Genomic DNA, 13,731 nt, shown 5'->3' with positions numbered 1-13,731 from the left:
ATCCCTTCTCAAAATTCCCCAAGAAATACTGTAGTCTTGTTATTTTTAATCAGCTTGGATATTCTAGAACAGAAATTAAATGCTAACTTCTGTTTTAATTCCAACAACGCTCCAAGAAGCTAGATAGCAAAGCAGGGAAATACAATAGCACAAAAGATAAGTGCCTTGCTCAATACTAACAAGCCTAGGATAGCTACCCAAACTCTTCCACATAAAACTCTGTGTATAAGGCTACATGTCTTCTCTATGGGGATGTCTGCTAAGAATCCTAATCCTTCAGGGGTCCTCAGGTAACGAGACACACACCTTTATAAGCCATGGACAAAGCAATAGGCAGTTTCTCCAGTGGGTTTTTAAAGACTGACAGTTAAACTAAAACAAGTGCTGTGGTGGAGGAATTATTTCCACTTTACAGACAAACTGAGCATTAAGTTGGGTATGGTGGTACACATCGGTAATTCCAGCTACTTGGGAGGCTGAGGCAGGAGGATCTCAAGTTTGAGGCTAGCCTGGCAACGCAGCAAGAACCTGTCTAAAAATAAGATAAAGGAGCCAAGGATACAACTCATTGGTAGAGTGTTTGCCTAGTATGCATAGACTCTGGATTGAATTCCTAGTAATGTAAGGGGAGAGAGGTGGGGAGAAAGAAACTGAGCCCTAGCAAAAATAAACTCAATAGCCTCATCAGTGTATGCTTCTCCTTGGCCCATTGTATCCACCAGAACCTGACTGCCAACTTCAGGACAAATAATAGGCATTTTGCTGCAGTTTTATTTCCCACTGTAAGGGTAATATGGGAGCCATAAAAAGTCTGTACTTTGCTCATCCATTTATTAAAAGCAAACAACAACAAAAAAATCTTTAATATTAACATGTACTGCATATGTGTCCAGGAGAGGCTGAGCTCTGATGTGCAAATTTAATCTTTACAGCTAAAAGCAATCCTTATAGGTATGTGAAAACATTGTCTTCACCTAACAAAGAAACAAATCTATCCATTAAGATTATGTTAAGGTAGGCATGGTGGCACACACTTATAATCCCAGGGGCTTGGTAGGCTGAGGTAGGACGATCCTAAATTCAAAGCCAGTCCCAGCAACTTAGTGAGACTATTTCAAAATAAAAGGGGTGGGGATGTGGCTTGGTCGTTAAGCACTCCTGGCTTCAATCCCTGGTATTTAAAAAAGAAAAAGTAAAGCATAAATTATGTTATGGAATATCCTTTTCTTTGCAGCAGCTTCAGTACAACCCCAGGCCAAGATCATCAGCACAGGGACGGTTATCTTACAGCCAGGTCACTGCCCTGAAAACAAGTGTGCCCCTATGTTGCACCAGACTCTTCATACACATCAACTCTGACTCCTTCAGTTTAGCAAGGAGCTTATCAAACAGCTGATAAAACAGTTTGGGAGAAGGTAAGTCACAAATGACTGATCTGGGATGGTCTATCAGCATGGTGAGGAAGTGGTCTCTGTCATTTAAGACCTCTGAGCCTCTATGTTCTATTCTGTGAAATGGGCGTAAAAGTACCTATACTACCTGGCACAGTGGCACACTCTGTAATCCCAGCAACTTGGAAGGCTAAGCCATCCTCAGCAACTTAGTGAGGCCCCCATCAACTTAGCTCAGTGGTAAAGCATCCCTAGTTTCAATCCCCAGTACAAAAAAAAAAAAAAAAAAAGACCCATATCACAGAGTTGTTAGGATTTATTATACAGAAACAACACACCACTGTACCACTGTGTCTAGTACATTATTGAAAACCCTCTTTATTTTCACCATGTTTACCAACCTCGAGGAACCCTTCATGAATTGTGTTCATGAAAAAAACAATGCACACAGGATAATACAATACCTGTTTAGTACGGTAGGCAAAGGTTAAGATAGTATTGTGAAATTTTGCTTAGGAAGCAATTTTAAAAATCAAACTGCAACATAATAAATTTTACATTTTGTACCAACAGGTGCCCATTCCTAAGTATGCAATTAAGCCAATGATAATCACATCTCATTTAAAAGTGAACTTCCCTCCCAAAGTTTATACTGACCTTCCTTCACAGAAGCCGTCCGTCGCCTTGTTCTTTTTCTACCTTTGTGATCTTCTTCTAGTATCTTATCATCAAAGCCAGTCAGTTCAATTGTTTCAGACTGACTTGTGGGTCCAGCTGAGAACCATTCTGGTTCTTCTTCTGTGTATGAATCATTTCTTCTGCGTTCTCCAAAGACACGCTTACTATCCCCAAACTCCCTCTGGAAAAGTACAAAAAGATTTAAAAAAAAAGAAAAAAAATTCTAGTCAAAACATTTGTACTTTAATCAAAGTCTTAACAAATTAACTAATGCTTACTTCAATAAATAAACTATGCTGTGGACTTGAAGCCCATCACCATGTCCCCCTGCCCACCCCGCTCTATTCCTCCTTGTTTATTAGTTAAAAGTGGGCTATATTCATCTAGGTTCTAATATTAAGTCCCCAAACATGTGAGGTGTCAAAGGGTCTAGAAAACAAACCCTGAAACGCTTGTCCTTATAGTCCCTCTCACGATCTCTGTCTCTCAAGTCGCGTAGGTCCTTATCACTAAGACGGTGATCCTTCTCAAAGGTCCGGGCAGAGATTATCCTCCCACTGCCAATTCTTCGTCCACCAAGCAGGCGAAGTCCATCACTCTCTTTCTCCAATGGACTTCCTGAGCGACGGGAGCTAACAGCAGCTGTCACATGACAGCCCCCGCCAAAGCTTCGTCTCTGTGGGATGAGAACAACATCTAAGTCGTCTTCTTTCACACGCTCTCGAGGATCTGGAAAGATGAGGGAAAGAGAATGGTAACCAAAGGTATAAGGATATTTTTCTTTAGGTGATGTAGAAGGGGGAGGGTTGAAAAAAAAGTAATGGGGCTTATAAACAGATTCATAGTAACTCATACAGTATTATTTAAGTAAGACTTCTGTCTTTTCTCTTTGGAGCACTAAAAGTACTTCACACTATTCGATTTTCTGTGATTAGTATCTGATAAGACCTTACTAATTTAAATAAAAGCAAATGTTTTATCTACTAAAAAATTAATAGGTGTCAGTATTTGGAAAAAAAAATAACTGCTTAAAAAGTCTTTCTTCAGTAGATGGTATTGAATAGTCATACACACAAAATAATAAAATGCATCACACATATAATGTAAAGCCTAACAAGAGGAAAATCTTTGTGGCACTGGATTAGGAAAAGCTTTTTCAGCCATGACAAAGAAACTATGATCCATTTTAAAATACAATAAATGGGGCTTGATTAAAATGTAAAATTTCCATTGTTTGAAAGACACCAATTAGAGAATGCAAAGACAGAGCAAACAATGACAAAATATTTTTGGCATATTTCTTATGAAAAATCTGTATTTGGGGGTGGGGTTGTAGCTCAGTGGTAGAGCGCTTGCCTTGTATGTGTGAGGCTGTGAATTCAGTCCCCAGCACCACATAAAAATAAATAAAAGTAATGATATTATGTCTATCTACAACTAAAAAAAAAAAAAAAAAAAAAAAAAAAGAATCTGTATTTAGAGTATTTAAAAACAGTAAAAAAATGACCAAAAAAAAAAAAAAAAAAGAGTGGGCATGGAGGTGTACACCTATAATCTCAGCACCTGGGGAGGCTAAGGAAAGAGGATCACAAGTTTGAGACCAGCCTCAGTAACTTCACGAGATCCTGTCTCAAAAAACAAAAACTAAAACAACAACAACAAAAAAACCACATGAAAAGGGAAATGCAAATTAGACCATGTGATATCACTACACACCTACTAGAATGGCTAAAATTAAAAAGTGAACATTTCAAATGCTGACAGGAACGTGGAACAAGCAGAACCCTCATATTCTGCTGGTGGAAATGTAAAATAGAACACTTTGTAAAAGAGTTTGGCAGTTTTTCAAAACATTAAATATACATTTACCATACAACTCAGGCATTTTACACCTAGGTATTTAGCTAAGAGATAAGAAAGCACATGTCCATGCAGAGACTTGTACATTAATGTTCACAGCAGCTTTGGTTAATGGTCAAAAACTAAACAACCCAAATGTCTATCAACTGATAAATGGATAAAATGTGATGAATCCATATAATGGAATAAAAAAGAACAAACTACACATTGAACTACAGGGATAAATATTAATTGAGTGAAAGAAGGTATACATGAGGAGTACACATTGTAACAATTCCATTTATATACAAGAAATATATACTGGTCTACAGTGATAGAAAGCAATTTACAGCTTGCCTGGTTGAGGAGGGTGAGGAGAGGTTAAAAGGAGGGACTCAGATACCTGGTAATTTTGGGGGGTGATGGAAATGCTTAGTATTTTTACTTTATTGTGGTAATGATTTCACAAGTTACACAACACTCTGAACTTTTTCTAATGGCATTCTGTATGTGCAGGCTACTGTATGTAAATTTTAATAAACTAAGAAAAACAAACATGTTGTCATATAAAAAATATTTTCCTAGAAAACCCAGAAAACTGAAGTTTAGTCCAATTGAGAAGAACCTCCTTTAGTCTGTTTTTTCAAAAACAGGATACAATGTAGACAGTTTTGTATAACTAGATTATGACTCAATATACATGCATATCATTTATAATAAACACACCTGTAACACATTGTGACAGTACAAACAATGTAATAATCCTATATATGGATATACCAAAGTCTATTCAATCTACTTCCACTAATGGATATTCATGTTCCTTCTAAATTTTCACTTTTTTTTTTTCTTGGTAGCAGGGATTGAACCCAGGGGTGCTTAACTGCCAAGCCACATTCCCCAGCACCCCCACTTTTTAAAATTATAGATAAAAAATAAAGGTATTGTATCTATGTGGTGTTGAGGATTGAACCCAGTGCTTCACACATGCTAGGCAAGTACTCTACCACTGAGCTATAGCCCCAGCCCCCAGCCCTCTTAAAAAATATTTAGAAATAGGGTCTAAATTGTGGGGCTGGCTTTGAACTCCAGATCCTCCTGCTTCAGCCTCCCAAGCTGCTGGGATTAAATGTATGTGCCACAATGTCTGGGAGTTTTTACCATTTTAATAAAGTCTCTAATTCTGTTAGAATGTGTGTGGACACACACACACACATTTTTTGTTTTGTTTTTGGGTGGTACTGGGGATTGATCCCTGGGCCTCATGCATGATAGACAAATGTTCTACCACTGAGATGTATCTTCAGCCTGTCAGACTAAATTCTTTGTTTGAAGGACATTATTGCACTAAGTGTACTTACAGACTGTATAGAACAATCTTTTTTTTGGATACTGGACATTGAACCCAGGGTCACTTTACCACTGAACCACAACCCCGGCTCTTTTTATATTTTGAGACAAGAGCTTGCCAAGTTGCTTAGGGCTGTACTAAATTGCTCAGGCTGGTCTTGAACTTGTGATCCTCCTATCTCATCCTTTCAAGTCCCAACGATTATAGGTATGTGCTATTGTGCCCAATTTGTGTAGGAGAAACTTACAACTCAATCTAGAGCCACCCATATCTTCTTTGCTCAGTTCCAAGTTTTTATGATGGGTCTTCTCATCTCAAAAGAATTTCTTACGAGTTCCTTAAATGACTTTTATATTGCCAAGTCCCCATTTCACCCTTAAATAATATCTTTTCTAGTTTAAAGAGAAAAGGTACATAAGATCAAACTTTATTCCAGTCTCAAACCATTTCCAAACTCTATTTTGCTCACAGTTCATTATAAATTAATAATTGCCAGAACCAATTTACACCTAAGCACTAATCTTGTATGAGATGAAGCATGATCAGATTTACAGAACAGCTTTGTTATTATGCACACCAATGAAAGGCATCTCTACATATCCTAATAACATAGTCTACTTGCCATTGCCATATAGGAAGACTATAATATTACCTTATTAATTAGGAAAATTTCAACTAGTAAATCAGTTTCCTGAAAATAGCTCCCTGCCACCATACATAAAACTCACAGCTAACAATGAAACTAGCAGCTAAGAGCTTGCCTCCCCCAAACCTGTCTACTTTTAAGAGACTGTACTCACTCACCTATGATCCTACGCACCAGGGAGGGTCGGTCATTATCCAACTCTTTCTTCAGGTTTTCCACTGGTGAGCTACGCCCTGAAGCTGGGTAAAGAGAGGCATGCCACTTCTCAGGGTCCCAGACACCATCACTGTAGGTCAAAAGGTACCGAGAGTTAGCATTTGCAGCCATGAACTATACACGTGGATAGTCTAATCTCTAACCTCTTCAGGTAATAAGTTAAGGAAACCCCTTTCCAATATAAAATTTCATGGTTGCCTTCAGAATGGTAACCTCTTAAGATGAGAACAAAAACAAGCAATTAATTTAATAATACCAACATGAACTTGAAACCAATGGTTTGCTGGGTAATGTAGTGCATCCCTGGCACCATAAATAAATAAATTAATAGGAAAGGGATGTAGCTCAGTGGAAGATAACCACCGAGTTCAATCCCTAGTACTAAACAAATAACCAACCAGTGGTCTGTATACAAATGAAACATGCAGGGCACACATCTTAGGGGTACACATGGATTATAGTAACTATACTTGTCCTATACAAAAATTTTCATAAACATTTTGATTACTCATCAGTACTAACAGCTGATAAAAACAAAAACATAAAACAGAAGCATTTTAACAGAAGCATTTCCTGGAATGTTTAATATGTATTTTTTCTAAAACTTTATGCACTCTCACTTTTTCCACAAGTAGGACATCTCTTTAGCACCTAGGATGTATAGTTTAGGTTTTTGTGTTGATCCCCTCCCCCCTTTTTTGTAGTTGGACACAATACCTTTATTTTATTTATTTTTATGTGGTGCTGAGGATCAAACCCAGTGCCTCCCACATGGTAGATGAGCATTCTACCGCTGAGCCACAACACCAGCCCTTTGTTTCCCTCTTTAATGAAGTGATAGACTGTGCAGAGCAAAAGCTCTGGAGCCCAACAATCTGGGATCAAATTCTAGCTTTGCTACCACATCCTAGACATGTTTTTGGGCTGTCTTCACAAAAAGGATAACCCTAAACCATAAAGCAGAACAGGCTGCACTATATAGTGACATCATACATATGTCTTTCGTGGGCTGCATTCCATGAAGCAGAAGTATGTGGCAGCACTTGACTCAGTATTTACTACTTAGTGGGTACATAACTTTTTATTTTTGTAGTACTGGGGAAGTAAATACACATCTTGCACATGGTAGGCAAGTGCTCTACCAGTGGCTCATTTGAAAAAGTGAGCCAACCTCTCAGTTTGAAACCTTTTACAATAAAGGAGATATTACCTATCTTCTGCTGTTTGTGAGGATTACTTGGAGTTTAAGAGCCCAACAAATCTTCATTCTCAAAGAGAAGAGAAACAACAGAATGAAGCTCTTTTCCTTTTCATCTCTTATTTTTGGTATTATCACTAGGTACAATGTCCCTACTTCAGAATAAAAGTTAGTATGTCTGCTTATAACTTTATTTTTTTTAAATGTTTTTTTAGTTGTTGATAGCACCTCAAAAAAATAAATAAAATAAAGGTCTGAGAACTGAATCCAATTCTCACAAATGCTGGGCAAGTGTGCTTCTGCTGTGCCACAGCCTCAGCTCCTGCTTATAACTATGTCAAGAAGAAATAGTTGCAACAATTAATTCCAACCTGAGGCATAAAAAGGTTTTACAATGAAAAAACAAACAAACAAACAAACAAAAAGCAAACCAACACCACAGGCATATCTGAAGATAAATGCTAAAAATGCTAGCCAATCAAAATAGTCATTATTCCAATATCATCTTCATCAGGGGAATGTGGTGAAGCATCTAGGTTTAACAGCCTTGAGTCCACATACAAAATTTAAGTGACCCATTCAACTGAGAAATGAAACCTAATATGATACTTTGTATGTTAAAAACATGAACAAATATGAATCATCTACTTTGATTTTTTAATATATTTTTGTTCTTGATGGACCTTTACATTTTATTTTTTAATTATTTTAATTATAGATTGTAGATGGACAAAATACCTTTATTTTTATGTAGTGCTGAGGATCAAATCCAGCGTGAGGTAAACACTCTACCACTGAGCCACAATCCAGCCCCTTACCTTGCTATTTAAGAAATGACTAAGGTGATCATAAGAAGTATGAGAGAGGGTTATTATAGGAGATTTTCAGACCTTTTCAGTCGTAGTGTCTTCAAACCAAAGCTGTCTATCTTTTCTAAAAGAGGCTAAGAAGCAATAAGGCTAATGTGAATGATTAAATGGTTATTAGTTTGAGGGGGACACAGGTAAACGGCTCAGAACACTCCTGGGGCAGGCCCTTAAAGAAGTATCCTAAAGGCACAGAGCAAGAACCATAAAGTATGGAGAAAAGATCCAAGAGTCGAGGACTCTTGGGTTCAAGTCTCATCTTTCTTTCCTGTTTATTTTGTTGTTGTAGTACTGGCTGTTGAACCCAGGTCCTTGTGCATGTGAGGCAAGCTTTCTACCACTAAGCTATAACTCCAGCCCTATTTTTTCTGCTTTCTATGTGACTTTGATCAAATCATTTTCTAGTTTTAGTTTCATGATCAGTTTCCTGAAGTTCATGTTATTATCTCATTTATAATTGTGCCCTAAAACCTTAAGATTAGTCTTAATTTACCAAGTGTGATAAAACAAATGAACAAAAAATTTACAAGTAGAATTTAATGACTTATAATGATAGTGATACCTGTCATATTTTTCGGAAAGGCATGAAGGTCTCTGTTTGGAATGGGGGCGTTCTTTTATATCCAAGAGCTCCTCCTAAAAAGAGAAATCAAATGGGGATTTTGAATTACAGTTTTCAGGCCATACACTTTCAACTTCTTTCTCCTTTGATTAATTCTGAGTATCTACCTTAAACATTTCACACAATTCTTATTTGTACTTTTGACTTATTTCAGGAAGGACTGGAGGTTTGGACAAGAATGCTATGCAATGGAAGAGAGATAATGGTTTAGTGGGATGGTAATCATGATAAAAGCACAATATATGCATGTATAGAAATGTCAGTGAAAACCACCAAGTTGCACAATTAAAGTTGATAATTATAACAAAAAAAGAATGAGAATATTCTTTTACAATCTCTTATCTAGTTCCAAGAGAGAATCTGGCCCTACAGATTTTTTTTTTCTTTTTAATTTTGAGACAGGGTCTTGCTAAGATGCCCAAGGCTGGCCTCAAATTGTAATCCTTCTGCCTTAGTCTCCGAGTAGCTAAGATTAGGCATGTACCACCTTGCCCGGCTCAGAAATTATTTCAGGGACACTTTTTCCATTCTCTCAAGGACTGTGTCTTCAGCAGAGGAGAGAAGTCAACCCATCACAAACAATGGATGACTTCAGATATAGGGACTTCTGCAGACCCTGGTTGAAAAGGCCTGTCAGATTTATTTAACTACAGTTATCAATAATACTTTAATCTACCCCCCCAATTCCAATTTTGTCATTTATTTTTATTTTCTCTCCCTTAAAACACAGGAACCAGTCTAGAATCTGGTTGTTATCTCACTTGGGTCTCTACAACTTTTATCTACTATGACACCGACATCTCTAAATAATGTAGTCTCTCTCCCTTTTTTGCAGTATTGGGATTGAATCTAGGATCTAGAACTTGCTAGGTAAGTGCTCTACTACATACCTACCTCTCACTTTTTAAGAGAACATTCATTTTGGCTTTGTCTGAGGTTTCCTTATGCTTAAGGTTAAAGTATTCCTGGAGCCAAACACTAACTTAAGAGAAACAGTATCACTGCTGGATGCCATGATATTCAGCTGCTAGCACTTGGCATCATATGTAAACATACATCTTTCCTTCTCCTCGTTATTATTTTTAAAAAAATTTTTTTAGACATTATGTCTTTACTTTATTCATTTATTCATATATAGTGCAGAGAATTGAACCCAGTGCCTCACACATACTAGGCAAATGCTCTACCACTGAGCCACAATCCCAGCTCCCCAGTTATTCTTTTTTTTTTTTTTTTTTTTAGAATTTTTTTTTTTAATATTTAATTTTTAGTTCTTGGCGGACACAACATCTTTGTTGGTATGTGGTGCTGAGGATCGAACCTGGGCCGCACGCATGCCAGGCGAGCGTGCTACCACTTGAGCCACATCCCCAGCCCCCCAGTTATTCTTTATATTGATATGGAATCATGATTCTTAGTTTTTCCAATGATCCATAATTTGTAATTGTTCTTAATTATTTTAGTGCCCAAATTATCCCAGATTGTCAGCTGAAGCTTTTTCAGGCTGGCCCACATGTTCTTTCAATATGCTCCCATCTTTTGTAAAAACAAAACAAATAAAAAAAACACTGCTTTTCTGATTTAGCTTGTACCTATCCTGTCCTAATGCTGGATTTAGCCATTTCTCTGAGAAATTCTAGTCCCATAAGAAACCAAAATCTGGGAACAAGGTATGTGTTTATTTGGTTATAGGCTCTTTCATCTAACCCAGGAAACACATGCATTTCTATATGGATGCAAACATACATACAAACCAATACACATACATGCACACTTATATGAATATACACAAAATCGACTGCCTCTTATTGATATATATATAAACATTTTCATAATAAAATAAATAAAGCAATTCACAAACTTTCATTAGCAGTAAAATGCTGCAACTGCCTAGCAAGAAAGCATGGAGCACTGTGCCATGACCTCTACAACACTCCCATTCCAGACCTCACAAGAGGAGAATGCAGGCTGCTTCCATATTTTGAGGTATCAGAGGGATAGATTTGCTCTCTCAGCCTATAGGAATCACTGCATATAACATGGCACAAATTCACTCAGTGTCTTCAGCTAGCTGGAGTGTTTAAATGTTTTCAGGTGAGCAAAATATCCTACAACCAGAGGAAATTTTGGTTTTAAAACCAGTATATCAATTAAGTACTTTCATTTATTTAGGATTTACTTATAAATTACCTTATTTATTGGGTAGAAATACCTAAAAAAGTTTAGATGCGTAAGATAAACAGAATTTCAAATATAAGACAATGCCTAGAGGCAGTCTAAATTCTCAAAACAAACAAACAAACAAAAAAACAAAACAAAACAAAACAAAAACAACAACAACAAAAAAAACTGTCAAAGGCTGGGCACAGAGGCACACACCTGTAATCCCAGTGGCTTGGGAGACTGAGGCAGGGGAGGATCTCAAGTTCAAAGTCGGCCTTAGCAATTCAGCGAGGCACTAAGCAATTTAATGAGACCCTGTCTCAAAATAAAAAATAAAAAAGCTGGCCATATAGTTCAGTGGCTAAGCACCCCTGGGTTCAATCCCCCAATACAAAAACCAAAACAATAAATTAAAAAAACTGTCATGCCACCTATAAATCAATAAAGACAAGAGTTCAGACAAATGTGCAGGGCAGATACAGTGTCAGAGCTTTGAAGATAGGATGGGGATATAGCTCAGTGACAGCTTTGCCTAGCATGCTCAAGGTCCTAGTTCAATCCCCAGATGCACAAAACAGACCTGTGGAGATAAATACAACATTGGGGCAGGCAGGCAGGGCAAATAGACCAATAGTAGTAATACCAATAGCAGATGTCACAGTACAAATCCTAAAAAGCACTGTGCAAAAGGCTTAAAAGTTTTCCAGTTTACAGTGATACAGCCCTTGCCTAACATTCAATGAGGCCCTGAGTTTGGTCCTTAGCACCACCACTTCCCCACTGAAGGGGGGAAAAATATTCAGGTAGAAATAGGAAATACCCTGCAACGTAGGAAATACACGTAATACTACAGGGGAGGGAAAAAAGAAACACTGTCAAATAAATAATTTTCTGCTATTAGAAGTAACTCAAGGGGCCGGGGTTGTGGCTCAGTGGTAGAGCGCTTGCCTAGCATGCACGAGGCACTGTGTTCGATTCCCAGGCACCACATAAAAAACCAAACGGGCTGAGGCTGTGGCTCAGTGGTAGAATGCTCGACTAGAGTGTGTGAGGCACAGGGTTTGATCCTCAGCACCGCATATAAATAAATAAAATAAAAAGTCTATCAACAACTAAAATATATATTTAAAAAAAAACCAAACAAACAACAAAGATATAACTCAAAGATTATTAAAAATTGCCTTACCCTTCTCAAATTCAAACATCAAACTAAGAACCTTAGCATATTGCCATCCAAGGATGATACACTTCACCGTTAAATGTACATATTCTCATCAAGTATAACTAAAAAGAGCCAATTCAAAAAAATAAATGTATTCTCAATATACAGAAGTTTCTAAACAATGGGGTTTGTTTGGAGGAAAATAACCTTTTAACGCCAACATATAACAAGGATCTAAGTTCTTCATTACTACTAGCTATTTGCTGAAACGCTGATGATTTAAGAATCAACCAGAGGGTCTGGGGTTGTGGATCAAGGGGTAGAGTGCTCGCCTAGCATGTGTGAGGAACTGGGTTTGATCCTCAGCACCACATAAAAATAAAAAACAATATTGTATCCACTTGAAACTAAAAAATAAATATTAAAAAAAAAAGAATCAACCGGAAAAGATTAACATTTTAAAACATCCACAAAACATTTAGGAGGGCCAAATTTTGGTCCTGCTGGTCAAGATAAAGAAATATTTTAATGACAGATGCAGTGGTGCTGCCTGTGATCCCAGCAACTTGGGAGGTTAAAGATGGAGAATAGCATATTCAAGCCCAGCTCAGCAACTGAGCCAGGTCCTAAGTAACTTAGAGAGACCCTTCCTCAAAATAAAATAAAATAAAAAGACTGGTGATGTGGCTCAGCAGCAAAGCACTGTGGTTAAAAACCTCGTATAAAAAAAAAAATTACTACTTTGAGTTGAGGCCAATAGTGTAGCTTTCTGGTAGAGTACTCATGCGACATGCCTAAGGCCCTAGATTCAATTCCCAGCACCATAAAGGAAAAAAAAAAAAAGAAGAAGAAGAAAAGCTTTGAATTGAGCATTTTTCTCAAAATGTGGCCCAAGGTCCAAGAGAGGGTACCTCCTTGCTGGGTTTAGAAAGCCAAATGTGTTACATTTCAAAAGGTCCTAAAAATGTTTAAAAGATAGTATCCTCCTTTAGAATGCCTGAGTGAATCCATCCCTTAAGCAGTGAGGAAAGAAACCACGAGTTAAGTTATTGCAATTGCTCTTTTCTTCACTGTCTACAGAACTCTTCCTGTGTTCCAGGCTCAGTGCCCAGCACCAGCAGATGATTCTTATCCTTGCCCTTATGGCTCTTCCAGTCTCTTAAGAGAAGTGTTCTTCAACTGCCATCTCATTAAAAGCCCTTCACATCAGTAATTTCTGGAAAAACAGACCTTTTGGGGATATTTTTGAAGAAAACTCTCAACCGTGGCTAAAGGCAAAATACTTGAAAAATGCCCACTCTTAACTAGGAGTGCTCCCTCCTCATGAATATTTCATGAGAGAATGTGAGTTTACCCTTTTGTAAGAATCCATGGGAACTTACTGATAATGGGCAATTTCACTAAAATTATCACCTGGGCAAAAAAAGGAGTCAATACCAAGCTGAGACCTCAGTTTTTGCACAAGTTACTAAAACTTGATCAGGAAAGAACAATCTGTTACTTGCCCAAGTGTCACATACCCAAGGAAGTATGAACACATTTTCTTAGTTGCAGCAGTCTTCCTTAAAGAGTAACTGTGAAGCTTCCCCAATCTATTTG

General features: G+C 37.5%; 1 protein-coding gene across 4 annotated transcripts in view; it reads right to left on the bottom strand.

Moving 5' to 3' along the window:
• Positions 1-13,731, bottom strand: part of Eif4enif1 (eukaryotic translation initiation factor 4E nuclear import factor 1) — a 49,326-nt gene that overhangs the window by 26,954 nt on the left and 8,641 nt on the right. For all 4 annotated transcript variants that reach the window (XM_078039566.1, XM_078039569.1, XM_078039568.1 and 1 more), the window contains exons 3-6: positions 8,748-8,821; positions 6,064-6,191; positions 2,512-2,798; positions 2,049-2,250 (exon numbers count right to left, since the gene is read on the bottom strand). In XM_078039566.1, the coding sequence (XP_077895692.1) occupies positions 2,049-2,250; positions 2,512-2,798; positions 6,064-6,191; positions 8,748-8,821 (691 nt within the window). The remainder of the gene's footprint in view (positions 1-2,048; positions 2,251-2,511; positions 2,799-6,063; positions 6,192-8,747; positions 8,822-13,731) is intronic.

The sequence above is a fragment of the Ictidomys tridecemlineatus genome, chromosome 2 (genome assembly GCF_052094955.1).
Source record: "Ictidomys tridecemlineatus isolate mIctTri1 chromosome 2, mIctTri1.hap1, whole genome shotgun sequence".
NCBI lineage: Eukaryota > Metazoa > Chordata > Mammalia > Rodentia > Sciuridae > Ictidomys > Ictidomys tridecemlineatus.
Note: the sequence above shows the minus strand (reverse complement) of the source record. Positions and strands in the feature narration are given on the sequence as shown.